Here is a 21,086-nt window from a genome sequence, read left to right on the forward strand (position 1 = left end):
CAAGGCATGAAATCTGAAAGGCCAAACACTTAATGCTTTTGCTCAAAAGCAAATGAGGAATTGCAAAACAGGAGATTAATTATGAATGGAGCATAGTCACTGCTTATGATGTTGGACTTGAACCTGGGCAGGGCCAGGTTCAACTCCACTCTCAACCAAGGGACCTCATGGGTCAACCACAGTTTCTATTGTGAGTTCTTTTGATTGTTGGGAGAACTCAAGTTGTTTCTGTTCAAGCAAACACAGTAAAACAGAATCAATTAATGAACGATTAAGGATGCTAAAAGCTCTCTTCATTTAAATTTCACTCTGCCATTTTTAGGCACTATTTATTTAAATATTTATTAAATGACAAAGCTTACCTGGAATTTTTAAGTTAAGATCACACAAACTTCCAACAGTGGCCACAGAAGGAGCTCGCCGGGTGCGTGTGATGCTTTCCTTGACCCTGCCTTCACCACTTATTTTCACAGTAAAAGGGCTGCCTTTAATTAGAATATACAAGATCATGTTGAGTTCCACTTATCAACAGTGCAGATACCAAAATTTAGGTAGGTAAAGCGTTTTCAGAAAGATACTAGCTACAAGACTGGCTTGTACAATGTATAATTACATCATAACAATTAAACATTAAGCAGCAAATGTTTGATAATGACTAAAAGAGAGCCATTGTTTCATCACACTAAATAGTTCAACATTGAAAGGTGCTATCTTAAATAACCTAGAGGATTATAAAGTGAACAAAATTCACATTCCAGATAATCAGGCTGTTCCTTCCAGTGTTTTCAGTATTCTTGTACTCTACTCATACTGTTAGGTATGCTGTGGGTTTCCAAAACAACTAGCATTAATTTAACTAATTTTCCTTTCATTCTTACCTGGGATATGCTCATCAGCAAATTTAGTTGATACGATGTAAACACCAGGGACAGTTGGAAAATATGACACTCTGCAGGTTCCATCATCAAGATCTTCTGTCTGGATATCCACTTTGCTAGGTCCTTCAACTGCCAGTGATATTCCACCATACCCTAAAAAAGAAGATGTAGAGTGAATAATGATGAACATCACCAATAATGATGAGCAGTTGTGAAGTATTTCCTAGAAGTTTTATCCTTTAAAAATCAAGATATTACAAGTTTCTTCTGTCAGGGCATGCTCATGGGCAGAAATCACCAAATATTTGATTCATGATACAGCATAATGCTATGAGTTATATATAATAATAATAATGTATTAAGTTATCAAAACTGTACACCATTGAACCCTTTTCTATTTTGCATGCAGTCTCAGGAAACCAAGCATTCTATATTTTTGATCTTGACAATTTATAATTCAAATTAGGAATTAAACCATAGTTTTAATTTCGTCTAGTGACAGAAACTGGACAATGTTATTGCTTACTGCAGAGTTGAACAAAATTGCTTCAAACAATGATAAATCCACTGAATTGTCAAAGGTATTTCTTTCTTTTCTTACATGTATAGGAATAGGCAATTTCCTAAGTTAAACCATAAGAAGTCCATGTAAATGAAGAGGCTTTGTATTACTGACCTGCATCCCTGGTATCGACAATGAAGTCACACATTTCAAAAGTGCGACCTTCAACCAAACCACGACCAGAAACTCTTGCTCTACTTGCATCACCGATCTCAGATTGAACTACCATAATGGACACTGGACTGTTGGGCACATGACTTCCATTCTTCATTATGCTGACCAAATGTTCTCCCACCTCTCGAGGAATGAATGAGATACCTGCCAGAAAAAGCATGGCGGAAAAATTTCAATTCTGTACCTCACAAAACAAAGAGAACAATACCTTGTCCGCGTTTCCCTCCCCCCCTCTAGCAGGAGTCTAGTATTCACAAATTTGAGGTTCAAATTTAAGCTATTTATCATTTTTTAACTGTGGTCTTGACAAAAACATTCATAAACAATTACACAACATCCCTAGAAGATCAGAGAGACTTACCGATGTGGTTATTTGGCAGTCTTTTCAGAAGACAAGGTTCATCTCTGCCAGACGGGGCTTTAATACTGGCTGACAAGAGGCTAAGATCAGTCTCATTAATGTCTAGCAAGAAGTCAGCAGCAGAGCCGAGTTTCACTTGGGATCGCCTCCTACTGTCATCTTAGGAAAGAAGAATCCCATTAGGACCAGCAGCCGACATACATAAGACTATTCTAGTTCAGTGGTTCCTAGATGGAGCATTATGGTTGAAAAAATGGAAACTATAAATTGGACATCAATAGACAACAGTCCAACTGAGAACTTGGATATGCTCCTTATCAATTTCTAATGCTTTTATATAGTAAATTCTTGGCTAAAATCTTGACATTTCCACATTTTACCGGTATATCAAGCTTTGTAGAAATTTATGAAAATGTTACATATTTTAAGTGTTAAAGTGTTCAAACTAAACATATAGTTATAAATCTAGCATGCTGTATGAATCAGAAACCTGGTTCTTATATTCTCATACCTGTGATTCTGGCAATGAATGGGCTCCCTGGGATATGTTTGTCATTGTACTTCACTAATATGCTGTAGTTTCCTGGAAGTGTTGGCAGGTAAGTGACTGTGCAAGTGCCATCCTTGTTATCAATGCAGCTGATCTCAGCTTTTGAAGGACCTTCGATTGCCAAATCCAATCCACCTGTCACATTGGGTGAAAAGCATTACTAGTATTGTCCTATGTATATTTCAAATACTTAGGCTGAAATTAGGAAGAGAAACTTGCAGTTTCAGATGTGTGAGGCCTTCTTGGAAGATTTTCTGATCAAGTAATATGGCTTCCTTTTTAAACATCTCCATAATCAAATCATCATCATATTTAATTATGGGAATTAATTGAAGTGGAAAGATGAACTTGATGTTCTACAAACATCCAATGCTAACTTTGTAAGATAGCATGCATAATTTATCCTAGATTATTGCTGTTATCTCATCAATGTGATGTTTTAACAACAGATTCCAAACTTAATCACAAAGCTTACTCAATCGCTATACAAAATTCTCAAGCTAACCTTTAAATATGATAAGTATATTTAGATAAATTTAAAATATTGTAATATCTATAAAGTAGCAAAAACCGCTTTTAGAAATATTATGCTTAAGCAAATAAGAGTATCATAATGCACTGGTACTTGCTGCATAAAATACTGACATGAGCAATTATGCCCATGTTCGTTGTTAAAATACCTTTATATCTCTTAAGTCAGCAATTCAAGCTCATATGAATAATTACTTGGAAATTAAAGAACACATTCAAATGGAATTTGCTTCATCTTTGGTGTACTAAGGCTAAAAAGCTAATGCTTACCTTCGCCAGCATCCTCTGTGACTATGGTGAAGGTTGCTGGCTTGTTTGCTACACCATAGACAAGGCCTGGTCCATAAGCAGTGACATTTCCACTATTTGGGTAGTTCACATAGAACTGTAAGGGGCTCTCTGCAGAGGATAAAAGTCTATCATCAATACACATAATCTCACAGGTTTTAATGCTTTTACTTATTTTGCCTCTCCAAAAGAGATTATAAATGTTCTTCACTCAACAAGGGCTCAGGGCCAGAAACTCCCTCCCTCCCTCTCTCTCCCCCCCCCCTCTCTCTCTCTCAGCCCAATCCACCTCACAGGGTTGTTGTTGTTGTAGGGAAAATAAAAAGAGGAAGGAATATTAGGTATGTTTACAGCCTTGAGTTATTTATAAAAATAATAAATTGGGATAAAAATAAACAAAAATAAAATATAACATCACTTGTTTGCCTTAACTGGTCAATGATAGACATACATGTGTTTCTAGGACCCTCTTGTCTGGTTGCTTTCTATCAACAAACGAACTACAGATCCAGATTTTATTACTTACAGGGTCACATCTGTTACTGTATGCAAGAAAAAGCCGAACCATTAAAATGGTCAAAGCCCTATGAAGGCTGTTTTTGTGGTTGGGCTTTAATGGTGCTTTTATTCCTAGCTTTACTCACAGGCTTTAAAGCTAACATAGCTAAGCATTCTAAATTAATCAACTCCATCTTAACTGGATATGCTCAGAATATCCCTTTTAATTTTGTCCCTGCCTACACTTTGGACATTTACTTGCAATGCATAAACCAACACTATCTGTCCATATCCCATGAAAGTATCCGGATGACAAACATAAAATACTCTTCTCACCACACATTAGAAAGTGGTAAATAACTAAAATGATAGAAACCATCAAATACACCCTAAAGCAACTGAAGCACTACAATTCAGAACATATTGTATGAAGATACATTGTTATATAGCCCAACCTACTAATTTTTCTCTCCTGCATACAATACTAAGAGAGCAGAGTCGAGTCGAGCAGAGCCAAGGATTTTCATACAATGTGTATTTTTAAATAATTCATGCAAGCCAGCAATATGTTACAAGCAGTCAAATCTATGGTGATTCATAATAATGAAATCAAATTCGGCTATTTATAGTGTGCAAAAGAGAGCAAACTATAATTTAAGGAAAGAAGGCCTAATATAATATAACATAAGCTTTTCATACAGCTCTTAATCTTTATCCCCCAAAATTATATGTTTCAACTGACCATAGGGGAATAGCAACAAATTTTACTTCACAAAGCCAAAGTTTTTTTAAATCTGGCACACTTAGTAAGAATTCTTGATTTTTTAACCCAATGTGTCTCATTTTATGATGCATCATGCAAATCAAGACTGCAGCCATTTACAAGGCTAAAGTCATCAACATCTAGAGTATTATGCATAATTAAAGTTCCCATTCACCCAGTTCTTTTGCAATGCAATATGTTAATTAAAATTAATTGGTAGTTACCTGGAATATGGTTACCCATGTATTTGATATGCATTTCGTGTAACCCAACCTCAACAGGAGCATATCTAACGGTAACTGTGCCATCCTTATTATCCACAATTTCTGGTGTTGCAGTCTTTCCTGAAGGCATGTAGACTTCCCCTAAAAACAAAAAGATTACATTTTTACAATAACAAAGCCATCCAAGCATTTTCATACTCAAGCTGCACAATATCAGGGGGCTATTTTGTAAATTATCTAAGGAAGAAGACAATTGAACTGGCTCTCATTTCTATCTTGATGCTATCAGATTGGAGATTTATTTTCATATCATTAGTAGAATATAACTAGTAATAACTTAAAATCATCCTCTTCAACTGTTTAAGAGTAAAAAATATTATTATAGCACCTATTATAATTGCCTCACAATTTGAAAATTATACCTCGAATTTGTATGATTTGCCAAAACCTGATAGATTTAAAGAATTCAATCTGGAGTTGGTGTTCTGGACTATAATTCCCCAACCTGGAGCCTTCCAAGAATTATACCATCCAGGAATTCTGGATAGCTGCATTTTATCACAAGGACGGAAAATGGCCCTGGATTAATGAAAGCAACTAAGTATGAATGGTCCACTGTGCAAAACTAAGAACAGCTATTTTAATAGGATTCACTGTCCCTCACCCCCTTTTGGATTATATAGTAAGCAAACCAGACTGCAAATTTTATGAAATTAGTTCTATACTTCAGATACATGAAGACTCTCTCACAGAGCAAAGATTTTTGAATGATGCTAGCAAGATGGGTGATCTAGGATTTTGAATACAGTAAACTATTTACCAGTAATTTCTCCTTTTCTTACTGCAAAAGGAATGACCACATCAAAGGGCTTAAAGCCTACACCATTCACGCCATCAGGTGCACATGCTTCCTCTGTGACCTAAAGAAGATAAAAATGTAATTTTGTCTCTAGAGATATTGGGCTAGCTTTTTCAGACTGCTGCTTCCAGAATGAAGACACCACTGAATCGCAAAGATGTTTAGAACATATAAATGGCACAACAAAGTTGCAAGACATTGCACAAACAAGGAGAGCTCCATCTGAAAGAACAACAATTTGTCACGGCCTAGAAGAAAGTTAATTTGTTTAAGAAGACACCAGAATATAAAGGCCATCTGCTTTCATATGGCTAGAAGGAAACTGATGTGCAATTTTATAAAGACAGAGTTCCTTAGGAGCTTTGTGAAATGATTGTGATGTTAAAAGTTGCTCAAAAAGTCATTAGCACAGCAATGAATAGAAATCTCTGAATCAAATCTGGCTTCCTCCAAAGTAGCACTTGGACCACCGCTAAGATATGACACAAAAGCAAGCTTAAGCAATCCCAAGAGAAAGGCAGGCTGTCATTTCTTGAATGGAACATGGAAAAAAATTATAAAATTGTGTACCCAGGGGCGGAATCCAGGGGGACAGGCTGCATTTAGTGGCTCCTGAGACAATACTGCAACTTCATCTGCATCTGTGGCCTGGTTAGTGGCAAAAAGTACAGTTTAAAAAAACAAACCCCTATTTCTTTGCACAGAGCATAAAAATATCAAATAATATAGAATGGGAAAGAAGCATATTAAAGAACAGGAATGTTATCGCCTAGCCCAAAACTAGCACACAAGATTTGCATGGTAGTTCTCAGCAAGTGAATCTCAAATTTCTTTATGCTTTCTCCAATTTTGTCCACTTTCCCAATAGCAGTTGATATTCTCTTTTAGCAAACCTATTAACTTAGAGAGCAGATAGGTAATGGAATACTATAACACTAAAGGGAGTAAGAGGTAGAAACAGCCACCTTAAATGGCAATATTTTATCCTATGGTCATTAATTTTAAAAAGCCAATTCAGGAAAATCACACAGATAAGTAGGAACCAAGTGGGAGATCTCTTTCCATCTCTTTAAGATATGGAATGAAGACAGGTCAGAAAAGAATCCTTAGATAGCATTTATGGTAAGAAATTTGTTCAAAATCTCTTTGATGTGAATTTATAATTTGCTTCCCAATTTCCACAGTTCAGAGCTCTATAATATAAAATCTACCCCTTGGCGTTCAATTGTTCAAGTATTAAGAATGAGTGGTAGTCCCAAACCAAATTGGTTTTTTTTAAAAAAACAATATGTCTTTTCAGTTGAAAATGCAAACTGGGAGCAGTGATGGGCTTTAGAAGAAGATTTCTGGAAAATATGAGTGCCTTTCTGCAGCTTCTCCTCAAAATGTCCCCGTCTCTTAATTATTTGTTGAATGGAATTTTAGAACTTTCTATAACAGCAATAAAAATGCAAATGCTAATGTATTTCAAAAATAATAATTTTTTTATGATTAATTTTTGAAATACATTAGATGAACATTAAAAGGTATCCTCTGAACTGTTGTGGGGGACTACTGTATAACCAACTTGACCTTGTCCTTAGTCACCAAATTGTACATATACTGTCATCTGCACACAGCCAAACCTGTGTGCCAATAAGTTGAATTGAACTCTTACAAATAGTACAATCTGTGATTGGCTGAAAGGAGAAAGCATGCACAATAAAGAAATAAAGAGCATATTATCTTTGCATTATATCTTTTTCAAATGCAGTGACATTTGAAAAATTATGACAGTATAATTTATGGCCACAAAAAAAACTTACATTTCATGCAAACCTATAGTACTCTTTCATTGCTGGATACTGTATATTTAATTACATAAAGCAACTATTATAGAAATATATTATTTAGAGTTAAACCAACAGATGCCATGAATTACAGGTATAAAGTATACAAATATAGACAATATTTGCAGTTAAGGTTGGGGAACTTCTGCACAGCTATAAAACTATTTTGGACTATAAGTGAATAGCATAGATGTCAAACTGCCTGCTAACTGAAATTATTCCTCAATCTGCATCTCTATTTATGTTCACTAAAAAAATATTATTAAACGACTGGTCTTCCTACCATGACAGTGAAGGGACTATTAGGAATATCCACTCCACCAAAGCGGACATAAATCACATAGGTTCCTGGTTTAGCAGCTGTGTAATAGATGTCATATGTTCCATCTTCATTTTCAATGACCTCTGCTTCAGTTTCTATACCATCTGGCGTCAGGATCGTACATGTGACTTTACCCTTGCCTGCAGATTTAGCATCTACTACAAAACCCACTTCTTCAGCAGTCTTCACTGTTGCTGCAATGCCAGGGCCTGAAAGACAGTTGATAAGAGGATTACAGCAGTTTTCACATAATGTCATGGAATGACCATGTAATTTTCACTTGGATATGTGCATCACTAAAATCATATCCAATTCAACCAAAATCCTAATTCAGGCAACAATGATACCATAAAGCTTTTAAAAACAAGCAACTTTGTTTACTGCTTTGTAGAATGCGGTGCTTGACAGAAATTAATCTGCATTTGCTTTTTTCATTTCATTACTTAGCGTTCATAGTTAGCATTGTGTTCGAACAGTCTCTTACATGCATACATTGCAGGATAACTGGCACAATTTTCCCATGGCCTATAGAATTTATCACCTTCCATAAGAACTTCAAAGGAAAGAGTACCTTTCCCAGTATAAATCTTATGCTAATTTCTCTTCTCCTTGAACTTATTGGGCCATATTAGCAACTTGAAATAGTCAGGAAATTTGCACTGTCATGTCTTCTATTGCAAATGGGTCATTACTAATTGATTAAAGTAAGCTGGCATACCAGATTCAAGCATTCAGTGCTTGAATCTGAATAAGCTTATTAAGAGTACAAGGTCAATTTCTAAATAAATCTAAGGGGAGACAAGAAGCCAGTAACATTTGTTCAATTTACTCAAATTACTATTCTTAAGAATTATGACAAAATTGTAAAATTAAGATGCTTCTTTAATCAAATTTCCAGCATGCTCTGTATCCACTTTATTTACAGCTTTTCAATATCTAGCAGACCACTAGCAATAGCAATAGCACTTAGACATATATACAGCTTCACAGTGCTTTACAGCCTCCTAAGCAGTTTAAGAGTCAGCATTTTGCCCCCAACAATCTGAGTCCTCATTTTACCGACCATCCATCGGAAGGATGGAAGGCTGAGTCAACCTTCAGCTGTGAGACTCGAATGGCTGAACTGCTGGCAGCTGGCAGTTAGCAGAAGTAGCCTGCAGTACTGCATTCTAACCACTGTGCCACCACGGCTCATTACCGCTCACTACCACTTTACACTAGTTGTAAAATCAAAGTAAGGGCTTACCTGTTGCTAGACATTTGCTTGCATCTCCTGCTGGGGAAACACGAATTCGATACGGAGAAAGAGGTATATCATCCTCACCATATTTAATGCCAATAGAATAACGACCAGTCTTATCAGGGATATATGTTACTGCATATGTGCTATCTTGGTTGTCATGAATATCTGCCCTCTTTGGTTTGCCTTCTTGATCCTGAATGCCAGAAATGAAGCCACCATTAAAATAACCAAGCCTCATCACAAACAAGAGACAAGTATAAGCTATATGAATGGAGGAAGAATTCGGACTTGCTCGAGTGCATAGGTTGACTACATTCTTAATATATTTGTTTTGTTTAAAATGGTTGTTTCAGATCAAAAAGAACTGTATTGGCACCACGCCACAGAAATATAGGATGTTAGTGCCTATTAACACTGCATCTCATAACTGGAAAATCCTTCAGATAATATTCTTTAGCTGGTACTACTGATTACCACACTTCATAAATCTATTTCACCAGAAGCAGCAACAGGAAGCAAATTAATTCAGTTATTCTATATGCAATCACAACTTCACAACTTCTTTAAGATGTTACCAAACAGTATTCTTAAACAAGGTTATTGCCAAATATTGGTAGCTCTTGACTTTCAACCACAACTGGGATCAGAATTTCCATTGCTAAGTAAGATGATTGTTAAGTGAATCATGCCCGATTTCATAACTTTTTTGGTCATGACTTTTAAGTAAATCATAGCATTTATTAAGTGAATCATGTGGTTGTTAAGCCTCTGCCATTGATTTTGCTCATCAGAACCAGGCTGAGGAGGTTGCAAATGGTGATCACGTAACTCTGGGTTACTGCAACTATCATAAATACGTGATAGTTGCCAAGCACTCAAATTTTAATCATGTGACTGGTTTATGCTGGAACGGTTGGGAATGCTGGAATGCTGTGGGAATGCTGGAATGGTTGTGTGATCAATCATAGGCCATTTTTTCCAATACCATTGTAACTTCAAATAGTCACTAAACAAATGGTTATAAGTCGAAGACTACTTGTACTGAATTCTAGTATCACTGGAAATCTTTTACATGGAGCACTGTGCAGTTTTCACCCATAATAGCTGAAGTAGTAAGAAATCCTTGAGATTCCCCTCTAATTACAAAAAAAATATCCATTTTTTAAATAATATACATTGACATGATTACATTGTATACTTCTTCATGAATTTTCTGCTTCTATTTTTCATTGTGAGACACACAACTTTAATCATTCTAGGGGCTAGCCAACATCTCTCTAAAGCCATTTTCTGAAAATCTAACAAAGTGTCCCTGAAAGAGTGTTATGGTGAGTTCCAAATTAAATATGAACTTTCTACAGAGCCTTGTCTATGTTCATTCATGGTGAAAGTGGTAGACTGGCCTAATTTTAAGGAATTTGGAAAGGCCAGGAATAGTTCATATAAAAAATGTTATGATTTGTTATGATCAGATCAACTTCCATTAGGATCAACAGGCTTTCCAAGGACACAATGGTCACATTACATTTTTATAATCAGTAAGTGAAATACACCAGTGTTAAGAGAAGCAAAAAGTAAGAATTTGATGGGAAGCTGATATACTTAAAATACCACAATTTATAAGACAACAATATTCAAGTTGCCCGCCATACACAGATAACTTACATACTTCAAGACTGAGGTAGATGGGGGATGGAGAGGGAGGGGGGACAAAATAGAAGAGGTAGCAGTATCTTACTGTTATATGTACTGAGAGAAGTCCTTGTCCTGCATCTTTCGTGTCCACAACAAATTCCGTAGGTATGCTTGCTGGAATCCCATGGGAGACAAGGCCAGGTCCAATAGCTGTCACTTTACTGGCATCGTATGTTGGAAGCACCTTTAATTTGAATGGGCTATTGAGAGAAAGAATTTGTTTTTTCATTCATGCATGCATGCATGCAAATGGGAAGAATTCATTCAACTCAAGTTAAAGATGCCCACTTATTATCCAAAATAAAAATACTGACTTCCTAACAACGAGTCACTTTTAATGTTTCAGAGTTCAGAGAAGAGCAACTAAGATGATCAAAGGCCTGGAGACTAAAACATAAGAACAACAGTTGCAGGATTTGGGTTTGGCTAGTCTAGAGAAAAGAAGAACTAGGGATGACATGATAGCAGTATTCCAACATTTGAGGATCATATTATTCTCCAAAGCACCAGAGGGCAGAACAAGGAACAATGGATGGAAACTAAAGAGAGAAGTAACCTGGAATCTAGGAGAAACTTCCTTACAATGAGAACAATTAACCAGTGGAATCGCTTGCCTTCAGAAATTGTGGGTGCTTCATCACTGGAGGTTTTTAAGAAGAGTCTGGGCAGCCACTTGTCTGAAATGGTATAGGATCTCGTGCTTAAACAGGGGGCTGGGCTAGAAGACCTCCAAGGTCCCTTCCAGCTCTATTCTATTCTACATTCTACTTATACTAAAAATATCTAAAACAGAACAGATCACTTATTTTGGATTAGTTTGGTCCAAGTTAGCTTTTTTTCAGTATATGAAACATTTAAAAAGTTGCAGAAAGTTTACCAGTTCTCTGGCCCAAACAAATACCTTCATTTTGCTTTCCACTCTTTTGTAACCATAAGGAAAACTTAAACCTTTTGCAACAGAAGCCATTTCTTCAAAACTCCTATTAAGCACCAAAGCTAAATAATACACCAAAGATGCAAACTTCTCAGCCAAATGCACTTTTTAAATCCTATTGAATAATTTATTTTTTTACCCAATTTTACCTTCTAGGAATTTCTTCATCTGCATATTTAACAGCAATGGCATAGGGTCCTTCTTGTGTTGGAGTGTATTCTACTGTGTAAATTCCATCACCATTATCAGTTATATGCACAGGTTCTGCTGACCCTAAGAAGGAAAGAGGCCACATTTTGATACATTCAGCTGCCTTCCCAAGGCTTCAGAGCTGATTGGTAAAGAAATGCTATCCATTCATAAAAAACAGATTGCAGCTTTTCGAGGAATCAGCACAGACATCAATTTAGGACATGTTCAACTACATGAATTTATTTCTATCGTTGTGACTTCACCAATTAGAGAAAATATGATTCATTAGCAGCTCCTCGAGTGATTCATAATTGAAAGCTAAGAATCTTCTATCAAGGACAGATTGAAATAATGTGTTTTTCCAAATGCAGAGAACTAGCTAGGTCAGTAATGGGACATACTTAAATCTAAGCTTCCCATCTCAAACAGAAAAATTAGATGTTGATCCCAATCAGTAGAGATACTACAAAACCAGCACAATACTGTGGTTTGATTATAGAATTATTAATAATTTTATACACACTCATAGTATACCATTGAGAAGTTTAGAAAATAATAAATTTTCATAGCCAATAAGTGTTCTATGACCTGCTAGCTAAAGATATGAAAAAGGTTAAAGCCTTTCCCAGAAACCATGGATTTCCACAAAGCATGGATTTATGTAGAGAATCATTTCATAGGATTAGTATCAAATACAATTTTGATTATCACAGCTAATTCAGGATGGAAGATTTTGGTAAAAAGGCATTTCAATATTTTATAGAACAGCGGTAGGCTATAGAAAAGTCTATTTCTTATAAGCCTCTGTTCTGTTTATTAAAGCTACAGTTAGAATTTAGAAGATTTATTTAAAGTATAAATAATTAGTGAGCATTCAAACCTGTTTCAGGTAGTTCACCTCTAAAGAACTCTGAAAGTGTTTTCAAAGGACTGCGCCATGAGTGGGAATCCGGCTCATCAGCTAGAATTAAAAAACTATTTAACTCAAATCATCCCCTCCCAAAAAGTTAGAATTGTCAACTGTCAAATTTGTTTAGATGAAAACTATTTACAGCTGATCATAAAACCATTCACGCTGATTGACATCACTATAACTGCTTTCTTCCATTCATCACCAAGTTATTTTCATTGTCAAAGAGATACGTGCTTTTAAAAAAGAAGCTAAGTTAGTTCTGTTAAGGGTAAAGATATTCTCAATCCAAGTTGAAGCCTGGTGGCAGGATCCATGAAATGTTCATGAAAGCATTATTAAAGTGGTCTGACACCATTATCTTTTCGGAAGCTTTTTTGACTTCTCAGTCTAATCCCTCATTCTGGTATTTCCTGGTGGTCTCCCATCCATGTCAAACCAGGGCTGCCTTTGCTTAGTAATTAAGCTCAGGTTGCTGAACTGATGCCAGCAAAGTTAACATAGGTCAGCTTTAAATGGTTCATCAACTGACTATAGGTAGATTCCAGATTTAACTTCACAGAAAACAGGAAAAAGAGAAAGGAGTATTAGGTATGTTTGCCACCTTGAATTATTTAAAAAAAATAATAAAAGCAGGATAAAAAAAATTCTATGATATATTAAAATGTTGGATACTGGTATTTAATACTCCATCTTTCACTAGACAGCATTGCTTACTTAATGTGTGTACAATGTTACACAATCTTTTGCCCTCCATATGTTTTGACTTACAACCCATGTCTGCTGCCATTCAGGCTTGACTTTAGCTAATATGCTGCATTAAATTATTTTTTTACTTATATCCCATTTTTAAAAAATTTGCACTGAATTCATGCAACAATGCTTATCATCCAGTATTAAGCAATTAAATTTGCTTTCTATTGCCCCACATTCTCATGAATTACTGACTCTCCTTTCCTAATTCTTACTTTGATGTATGTATTTATGCATGTGGGTGTGTCTACACTCATCTGACTAAAGAGACAATCATTTATCACCCTTCAGTAACTACAAATAATTTTGAAACTTCTTAGCATCTTCGCATGATTTAAATATTACTGAAGTCAAGCCTAGAAATTTTTTCCTAGTTCAACTGGCAAAAATATATTCTATATTTATTTGTTGCCTAGAAAACACAGTATTTTTTATTCTTATAATTTAGGTACTTTTAAAGCACTACACTCTTGGGCATATGTAGAGTTTGGGAAATTCAACCTAATCCTCTGTAATGTTTTTGATATACATTTATTGAGAACATATTGATTTGTTCTCCAATCTGGAACCCTCCAGATGAATAGGAACACCTTCAATTTCCAGATAGCCATCTGGAAAATACCATGTTAGATATAAGAGATTCTTCAGATGTGCTCTGAATTCATCAATCAGGTAAAACACTCCTAATTAATATCTGGTTTTTTTTAATTACTTTAAGATTTCCAAAGTTTGTGTGCGTCTGGATTATCTTGATTATAGCAGTCTCTAACTGCTAACTTTGTGCAGCTCTACAAATAATCAGTCAGCACAAAGCAGTAAAATATATTATCTACCACCATATAGGGACCATTTTTTAAAATAAGTTCTTTATAAATTTTAGTACTGAAATGGAGGTCAGTACTGAAATGGAGGTCATACATGAGAATGTATGGATACTATATACACAAGTGCATGACCTCCATTTCAGTACATGCACTTGTGTATATAGTATCCATACATTCTCATTGAAAAGAAATGCTAAGTTATAGAGAGAAATATCCTACCTCTGATTGCTGCAACTGTAACTTCAAGTGGGGCTACTCCGGCTTTGCTGGTATCCACAGTAAAGACTTGAGGAAGTCTGGCACGCACAGCTGTCCCCAAACCTGGTCCTGCAATTTTCACTTTGCTGGGATCAATTACATCTTTTACAGGAACTTTAAATGGACTGCCTACCAATAAAACAAAAACAAGTTTTGGACGACAATAAAAAATAAGATGTAAAAGGGTTGCATTGTTATTTGTTCTGAAGACAAAACAGCAGCCAGTTTCTCCACAGCTTCACTAAATTCACACTGCTTTCTAAGTCATAAGGATGCCTATACTGGTTATTCAGAATTGTCTGCATTTAAGAATGTGTTGAAGTTCCAATTCAATTTTATATTAAGCAGGAAAAGCTCAACCAAAATCAGGTTAATGGCCCTTATCCTCAAAAAGGAAAACCTGTTAGAAAATTTATCGACTTCAATCATCAAGAAAACTATTAATTTGACTGGAATTCAAAACTACATACAGAATTAGGAATAACTTCACTCACTAGGTTGATGATGGGAGGGTAAGGGTAAAAACCATGAAGTTCCACAAAAAGTTGGGCCAGTGTGTAGATTATGAAGTGAAAACTAAAAACTTAAAGATAAATGAAGGCAGGCTGAAGGAAAATAAAGACACGGGAAACTAAGGTAAAATGGAAGGGGCTGAAAAAAACCTTGGGATCAGCAAAGTATTATTTACGCAACTATGAGAAGATGAGATGGAAAAGCTATTACAGCAATTCAGTCCTGAGGTGTGATGCAGACCCTAGAATGAAACGTAAACAAAACTTTGTACTGCATTGTAAAATATGCACCGTTATAAGAAACCAAGCAGATGGACAACAACTGTCAAGACGAGTGACGGCAAATTCATGACACATGTATCAAAAATGGCATGCCAGGAGGTTTTGAATGATGCATCTACCAAGACCAACAACTATGCTTGAAAGCACACCCTGTTCTTGCGCATGTTTCAGCAGCTGAAGAGGCTACACAAGAATCAGTTGTGGTCTCCAGAAGTCCCACGAGAGTCCTGCGCTCTCGTGCGGTCACAAGAGTCTCTGAAACTCATGTGATAACAGGGCATGCTTTTGCACAGTTCGCAGAGGCTGAAGAGGGCCCGGAAAGAGCATTCTCTGAAGCCACTTCTGAAATATTCTCTGAAACCGCGAAGGCCTCGTGTGAACCAGAGCAGCCTCGGGTAGGCCGCAAAGGCCTGCCAATAGAGAACATCACCTGAAAAAGGTAAGCAGCATGCAGCAGGAAGCAACTGTGCTGTTCTCAAGGCTCTCGTACCTCAATGGGGCTGAAGTCCAGGCCCAGGCCTTGACTACAGGCCCAGCCTCAGTGCTGCCATCAAGTGCTGCTGTTCAGGATGGCCTAGAGAAGGGGGCGGGGGGGGGGATAGGGACCAGTTTATCTTTTATTTAGGCTGTCTGCATGTAACATGCTAGCAGAGTCAAGTTAGGCTTTTTTTTTTTTTTTGATATGCCGAGCCCAAACGACTTACCATCACTGATTTAGACTAAAAATAAAGAACAACTGCCATCAATGGAATGAGTTACAATTTTGGTCCATCATATTCTAACACTGTCAGTTATGACTTATCATTGTTTTGAGCTTTTACCTTTCTTTCAAATCGTTACTCTTGTTTATAGGGATGTTTTATCCAATTTGTGGGTTTGGCGCTATTTTTTAATTTATTTATTTAGCTAGCCTAAACATACTACTAAAATTGATAACTGAATAACACTGCTATATCCTATTTAGAGCAGTGCAGGAGAGTTACACCAGAGATAGCAACTTTTTTTCACCATCTAATTAAAGATTAGTAGCAGGTAGAGATAATAATGAGTGAGATGGAAGGGATGCAAGAAAATAATATTTTACATATTTATTCAAATTAACCGAGTCATTTCTTCAACTTGAGTACACTAGCTGAATTTTTCCGGTTTTATCTTGTTACTATATTTGATGTTAGGTTTTAGCTCCTTGAGACACCACTTCACCTGAGAAACAAAATAGCATTAAGTTGCAAGCTCATTTTAAGTTATTATAAAATTGGAGGTTGGTAAAATATGAGGAAGTATTATATTCCCTGACAGAATTTGACCAAAATCAAATTAAAATTTGTTCTCTATTACTGTAAGGATGATTTAACGATTTGTCTAGAATTCTGGAAGATCAGTATTTTCTGCCTGGATATGATGTTCTATTTAATAAATTTCAGTATGTTCAATATTTTCCCAAGTTTCATTATCAGTGTTTTAAATGTCCTTTGATCAGAAGAACAATTGGTAGCCTTTTCATTTTCCAGTCTTACAATACGGGAATAGTCTTACCAGGAACATGTTCACCTCCATAAGTTATGTTGACATCATAATCTCCTGGTACATATGGGACATATTCTGCACTACAGCTGCCATCTTTGTTGTCTTTACAGCTAATTTTGGATTCTGAAGGCCCTTCAACTGTTATTCCAAGGCCACCAATTCCAGCTCCTCTGCAAAAATAAAGGAAAGTTAGTATGCTTAATTATCATCACTTTATTTTAAGAACTACTTTGTTATGTTCCTTGTATTGGATCTTTGCTTTGTTGTGCCATGCTATTACACTTTCTCACACAGCAACTGTTGCTTAGGAAGGATAATAAAAACTGTGTAGAACAGAAAGATCTCAGTTGACTAAAGGTTTTTCGCCCATACTCAGACTCTGATTAAGGTTGGAGAATGTTGAAGTCTTAGGTGATGACATAAGTTGGCAGGTATACATCAGATAATGATTTCAAGGGGTGGGGCTAGAAGTTCTTTAGAACTATATTGCATCTTTCATTATCCATCATTTGACTTTCAGTAATGCTCCAAAGAGCTCTGAATTGTCTTCTGATTTTTGAACACAGTCTGGGGCATGTCCCTACTAAGCAGCAAATACCAAGAAGAAACTGGCAAGTGCTCACAATGTTATTTCATGCCTCTGTTTCCTAAAGTACTTTTAGATGGTTATGTGAAAGTTTGCACAAAGACAAATCAGCCAGAATGGCTTTATTCTGCATGATTAATTTAGAATATACTACACCCTTTTCAACCTGTCACTCTTCAATTTCCATTGGTTCCAGACAGCAAGGCTATTGATATTTAGAATAGAATAGAGTAAGAGTTGAAAGGGACCTTGGAGGTCTTCTAGTCCAAACCCCTGCTTAGGCAGAAAACCTTATACCATTTCAAAAAAATGGTTATCCAATCCTTTTTAAAAAACTTCCAGTGTTGGAGCATTTACAATTCCTGCAGGCAAGTTGTTCCACTGATTAATTGTTCTAACTGTCATGAAATTTCTTCTTAGTTCTAAATTGCCTCTCTCCTTGATTAATTTCCACTTATTGCTTCTTGTCCTACCCTCAGGTGCTTTGGAGAATAGCTTGACTCCCTCTTCTTTGTGGCAGCCCCTGAGTTACTGGAACACTGCTATCATGTCATCCCTAGTCCTTCTTTCCATCAAACTAGATATACCAGCAACTGTGCTTTATATATTTTAGCCTCCAGCCTCCTAATCCTCTTTGTTGCTCTTCTCTACACTCTTTCTAGAGTCTCAACATCTTTTTTACATCGTTGCGACCAAAACTGGATGCAGTATTCCAAGTGTGGCCTTACCAAGGCATTACAAAGTGCTATTAACACTTCACGTGATCTTGATTCTATCCATCTGATTATGCAGCCTAGAACTGTGTTAAAATCTTATATATTCATAAAACATACCGAGTAACAACAGTAAATGGGTTCGGTTTATTTGTAAAGGCTTCTTGTAACCCAGTTCCTTGGGCTACAACACGTGAAGGATGACATCCTTCTGTGACATCCACTTGGAATGGACTGTTTGGAACAGGAACATCATCATAAGTTACTTCAACTGCATGAGGACCTGTAAGTAGAAGGTATACCTTTATAGACTGACTCTGAGAAGATTAATGTAGCAATCTATCATATATTTATTAAATAAACATGAACATGATTCATACCCATATTTCTTTCATATTAAATACTTTGTTATTTAATATCTTTATTTTTGTAACAATCTTTAATGTTAAAGACAAACTTTAAAAATATAAAAACTAAAAACTAACAAAAAAGAGAAGAAAAATCCATGTTTTATTTTATATTTATTAAGTCACTAATTTACCAATGATTAACTACTATAATATGAACAGTACAAGATGTTACCATAAGAATTTCTGTCACAAGACATATTGCTGCATTCTGTGATTGATAGAAAATATTGCTTTTTCCAAATCAGATAGATGACATATTTTCCAGAGCCATTCTTTGACATATAGAAAATAACACTTTTCTAATGCTCCAATATAATTCTTTTTACAACTCTCCATTCCCAAACAGAATTATCAGATAAACAATCAAGTTTAAAGCTCTTATAATTCAACATTACATTAACATCATTAACAATTAAGACTTGCCTAAGAATTGTATATGTCTCTCTGACTTTTCTCAATCAACGTCTTATATTGCCTTATTGCTTAAAGACAGCAATAATATCAACAAGACATTGCTCATGTTTCTTAACTTATGAAGCCAGTCCAATCCTGGCCAATTTAATCAGACAGGATGAGAAAAGATCAAATAAACAAGCTATAGTCTGTATTTCTACACATCCTATCAAGACACACAAGCCAAAAAGAATCCAAAATCATGGGACCAGAGATTGCTGAGATTCCATCTCTATGACTTGCTTCAGTGCTGGAGATCAATTTAAAATGGATCCAATCACACAAAATGATGCAATAGTTTTTTCTTGATGGAAAAGCTCCACTAGTATGTATGCAATGGAGAAAGAGAAGAAAGCATATTTTCTTTCATTCACTGCAGCTGATTAAAAATTTCAACAGGTCTTCAGATGGCCTCACAATCTATTTCCCACTGCTTTCCTCCAGAATAATAGCATGTAGTACTCACCTCTTTCAAATGGAGTAAACTCTACTGCATATGTACCATCAGCATTGTCTTTGATAAGACAGTCTGTAGAGGCTCCAGAAGGATTTGCAATTTGGGCTTTGATGTGGTCTCCACCAGTTTTGGTCAAAGGGCTAGCATCGACAGTAAAATCTGTTGTTGCCTCACGGAAAACATCTGAAAAGTAATTATTGTGTCATTTGAATGAAATCATGCTATAGGCCCACACATATTTACAGATGTTTTTGTACAGACATCGGTTTAAGTGCTCAAGGACAGAAAGAAAGCTAAAGGGTACTGAACTGTATAAAGCAATCATAATCTGTCTAGCATTATATAGCAATTTAAGTTAAAGCCACTCTACTAGTCACTTTCATCTTGCTTTCCTAACTCTATGTTTTCCTAACTCTATGATTTACTAGTACAGTAGAACCTCTGGTCACGACCATAATTCATTCCATAACTTTGGTCGCAAACCGATTTGGTCGTGATCTGAACCTAATTTTAGAAATTTGGCAGTTAAAAAAAATTGGTGCAGAAGGGGAAATCGCCCGTGGGAAAAAAAATTGTGAAGTTTTTGGTCAGAACTCAATTTTGTCATGGTCAGAAGGGTTCGTGACCAGAGGTTCTACTGTAGTTTCATTATAAAAATGAGGAAATTAATTTTGTATTGTGAAAAGTACAAAGGTTATGTTCTGTGCCAGGCACATCCATAATAGTTAGGATTTATTTGCAGCATTCCTATTAATCTAAAAAAATATATGCAAACCTACCTTTCCCTTCAATTCCTGGTCCAAACACTTGAACTTTGCTTGTGTCAATAGCAGGGTCAACTTTGACACGTGCAGGAAAATTTGGCACTAAGTCTCCACCATATTTCATCTTGAGTGTGTGCATACCAGCATTAGAGGGTACATATGTAACTGTATAAGTTCCGTCTTTATTATCTTTAACCCCAACATCAGCTTTAGAACCAGAATCAGATACAACTTCCATGTCCAGTTTTCCAGGTCCAGCTTCTGAACAATCCACATTAAGCAATCCAGCTTCACCCACTTTGCCATGTTGAAGTCCAGGGCCCGTGGCAATTACTTTTGAAATATCAAATGGCATTTCAATATCAGCTTTGAAAGGAGAGCCAGGAATATGGACTTCCTCAAATAGAATGTTCACCAGGTATTCACCCGGTTTTGTTGGTAAGTAGGAGACTGAACATGTTCCATCTCCATTATCTGAGCACTCTATTTTGGCTTCACACGGTCCTTCAACTGTCAAGCCTAGACCACCAGTTCCAGCTCCTTTAGTGTCTATTGTGAATTCTGCAGGTTTTCCAACAAGTCCTTCCTGGAGGCCTGGCCCATAAGCTCTCACCTAGAACATTAGCAAGAGGTGCTGAATATAATACCTACTAAATTGTTTATCATTTCTAGAATTTTAAATCTAGTTCTGAAGACTCTATTATTGTTTAGAAGCACACTGCAATACCAAACTC

General features: G+C 36.1%; 1 protein-coding gene across 3 annotated transcripts in view; it reads right to left on the reverse strand.

Moving 5' to 3' along the window:
* Positions 1–21,086, reverse strand: part of FLNB (filamin B) — an 87,670-nt gene that overhangs the window by 10,165 nt on the left and 56,419 nt on the right. Inside the window, exons 21-39 of one of the 3 annotated variants that reach the window (XM_058166490.1) lie at positions 20,368–20,965; positions 19,598–19,771; positions 18,389–18,551; positions 16,979–17,139; positions 14,610–14,777; positions 12,784–12,864; positions 11,861–11,984; positions 10,821–10,977; positions 9,086–9,275; positions 7,801–8,048; positions 6,259–6,336; positions 5,650–5,749; positions 4,830–4,970; positions 3,327–3,455; positions 2,487–2,660; positions 1,976–2,134; positions 1,555–1,758; positions 879–1,031; positions 363–485 (exon numbers count right to left, since the gene is read on the reverse strand). In XM_058166490.1, the coding sequence (XP_058022473.1) occupies positions 363–485; positions 879–1,031; positions 1,555–1,758; positions 1,976–2,134; positions 2,487–2,660; positions 3,327–3,455; positions 4,830–4,970; positions 5,650–5,749; positions 6,259–6,336; positions 7,801–8,048; positions 9,086–9,275; positions 10,821–10,977; positions 11,861–11,984; positions 12,784–12,864; positions 14,610–14,777; positions 16,979–17,139; positions 18,389–18,551; positions 19,598–19,771; positions 20,368–20,965 (3,325 nt within the window). The remainder of the gene's footprint in view (positions 1–362; positions 486–878; positions 1,032–1,554; positions 1,759–1,975; positions 2,135–2,486; positions 2,661–3,326; positions 3,456–4,829; positions 4,971–5,649; positions 5,750–6,258; positions 6,337–7,800; positions 8,049–9,085; positions 9,276–10,820; positions 10,978–11,860; positions 11,985–12,783; positions 12,865–14,609; positions 14,778–16,978; positions 17,140–18,388; positions 18,552–19,597; positions 19,772–20,367; positions 20,966–21,086) is intronic. The other 2 variants (XM_058166488.1, XM_058166489.1) reach the window with 2 other exon arrangements.

Source organism: Ahaetulla prasina, chromosome 2 (assembly GCF_028640845.1).
Source record: "Ahaetulla prasina isolate Xishuangbanna chromosome 2, ASM2864084v1, whole genome shotgun sequence".
NCBI classification, from domain to species: domain Eukaryota; kingdom Metazoa; phylum Chordata; class Lepidosauria; order Squamata; family Colubridae; genus Ahaetulla; species Ahaetulla prasina.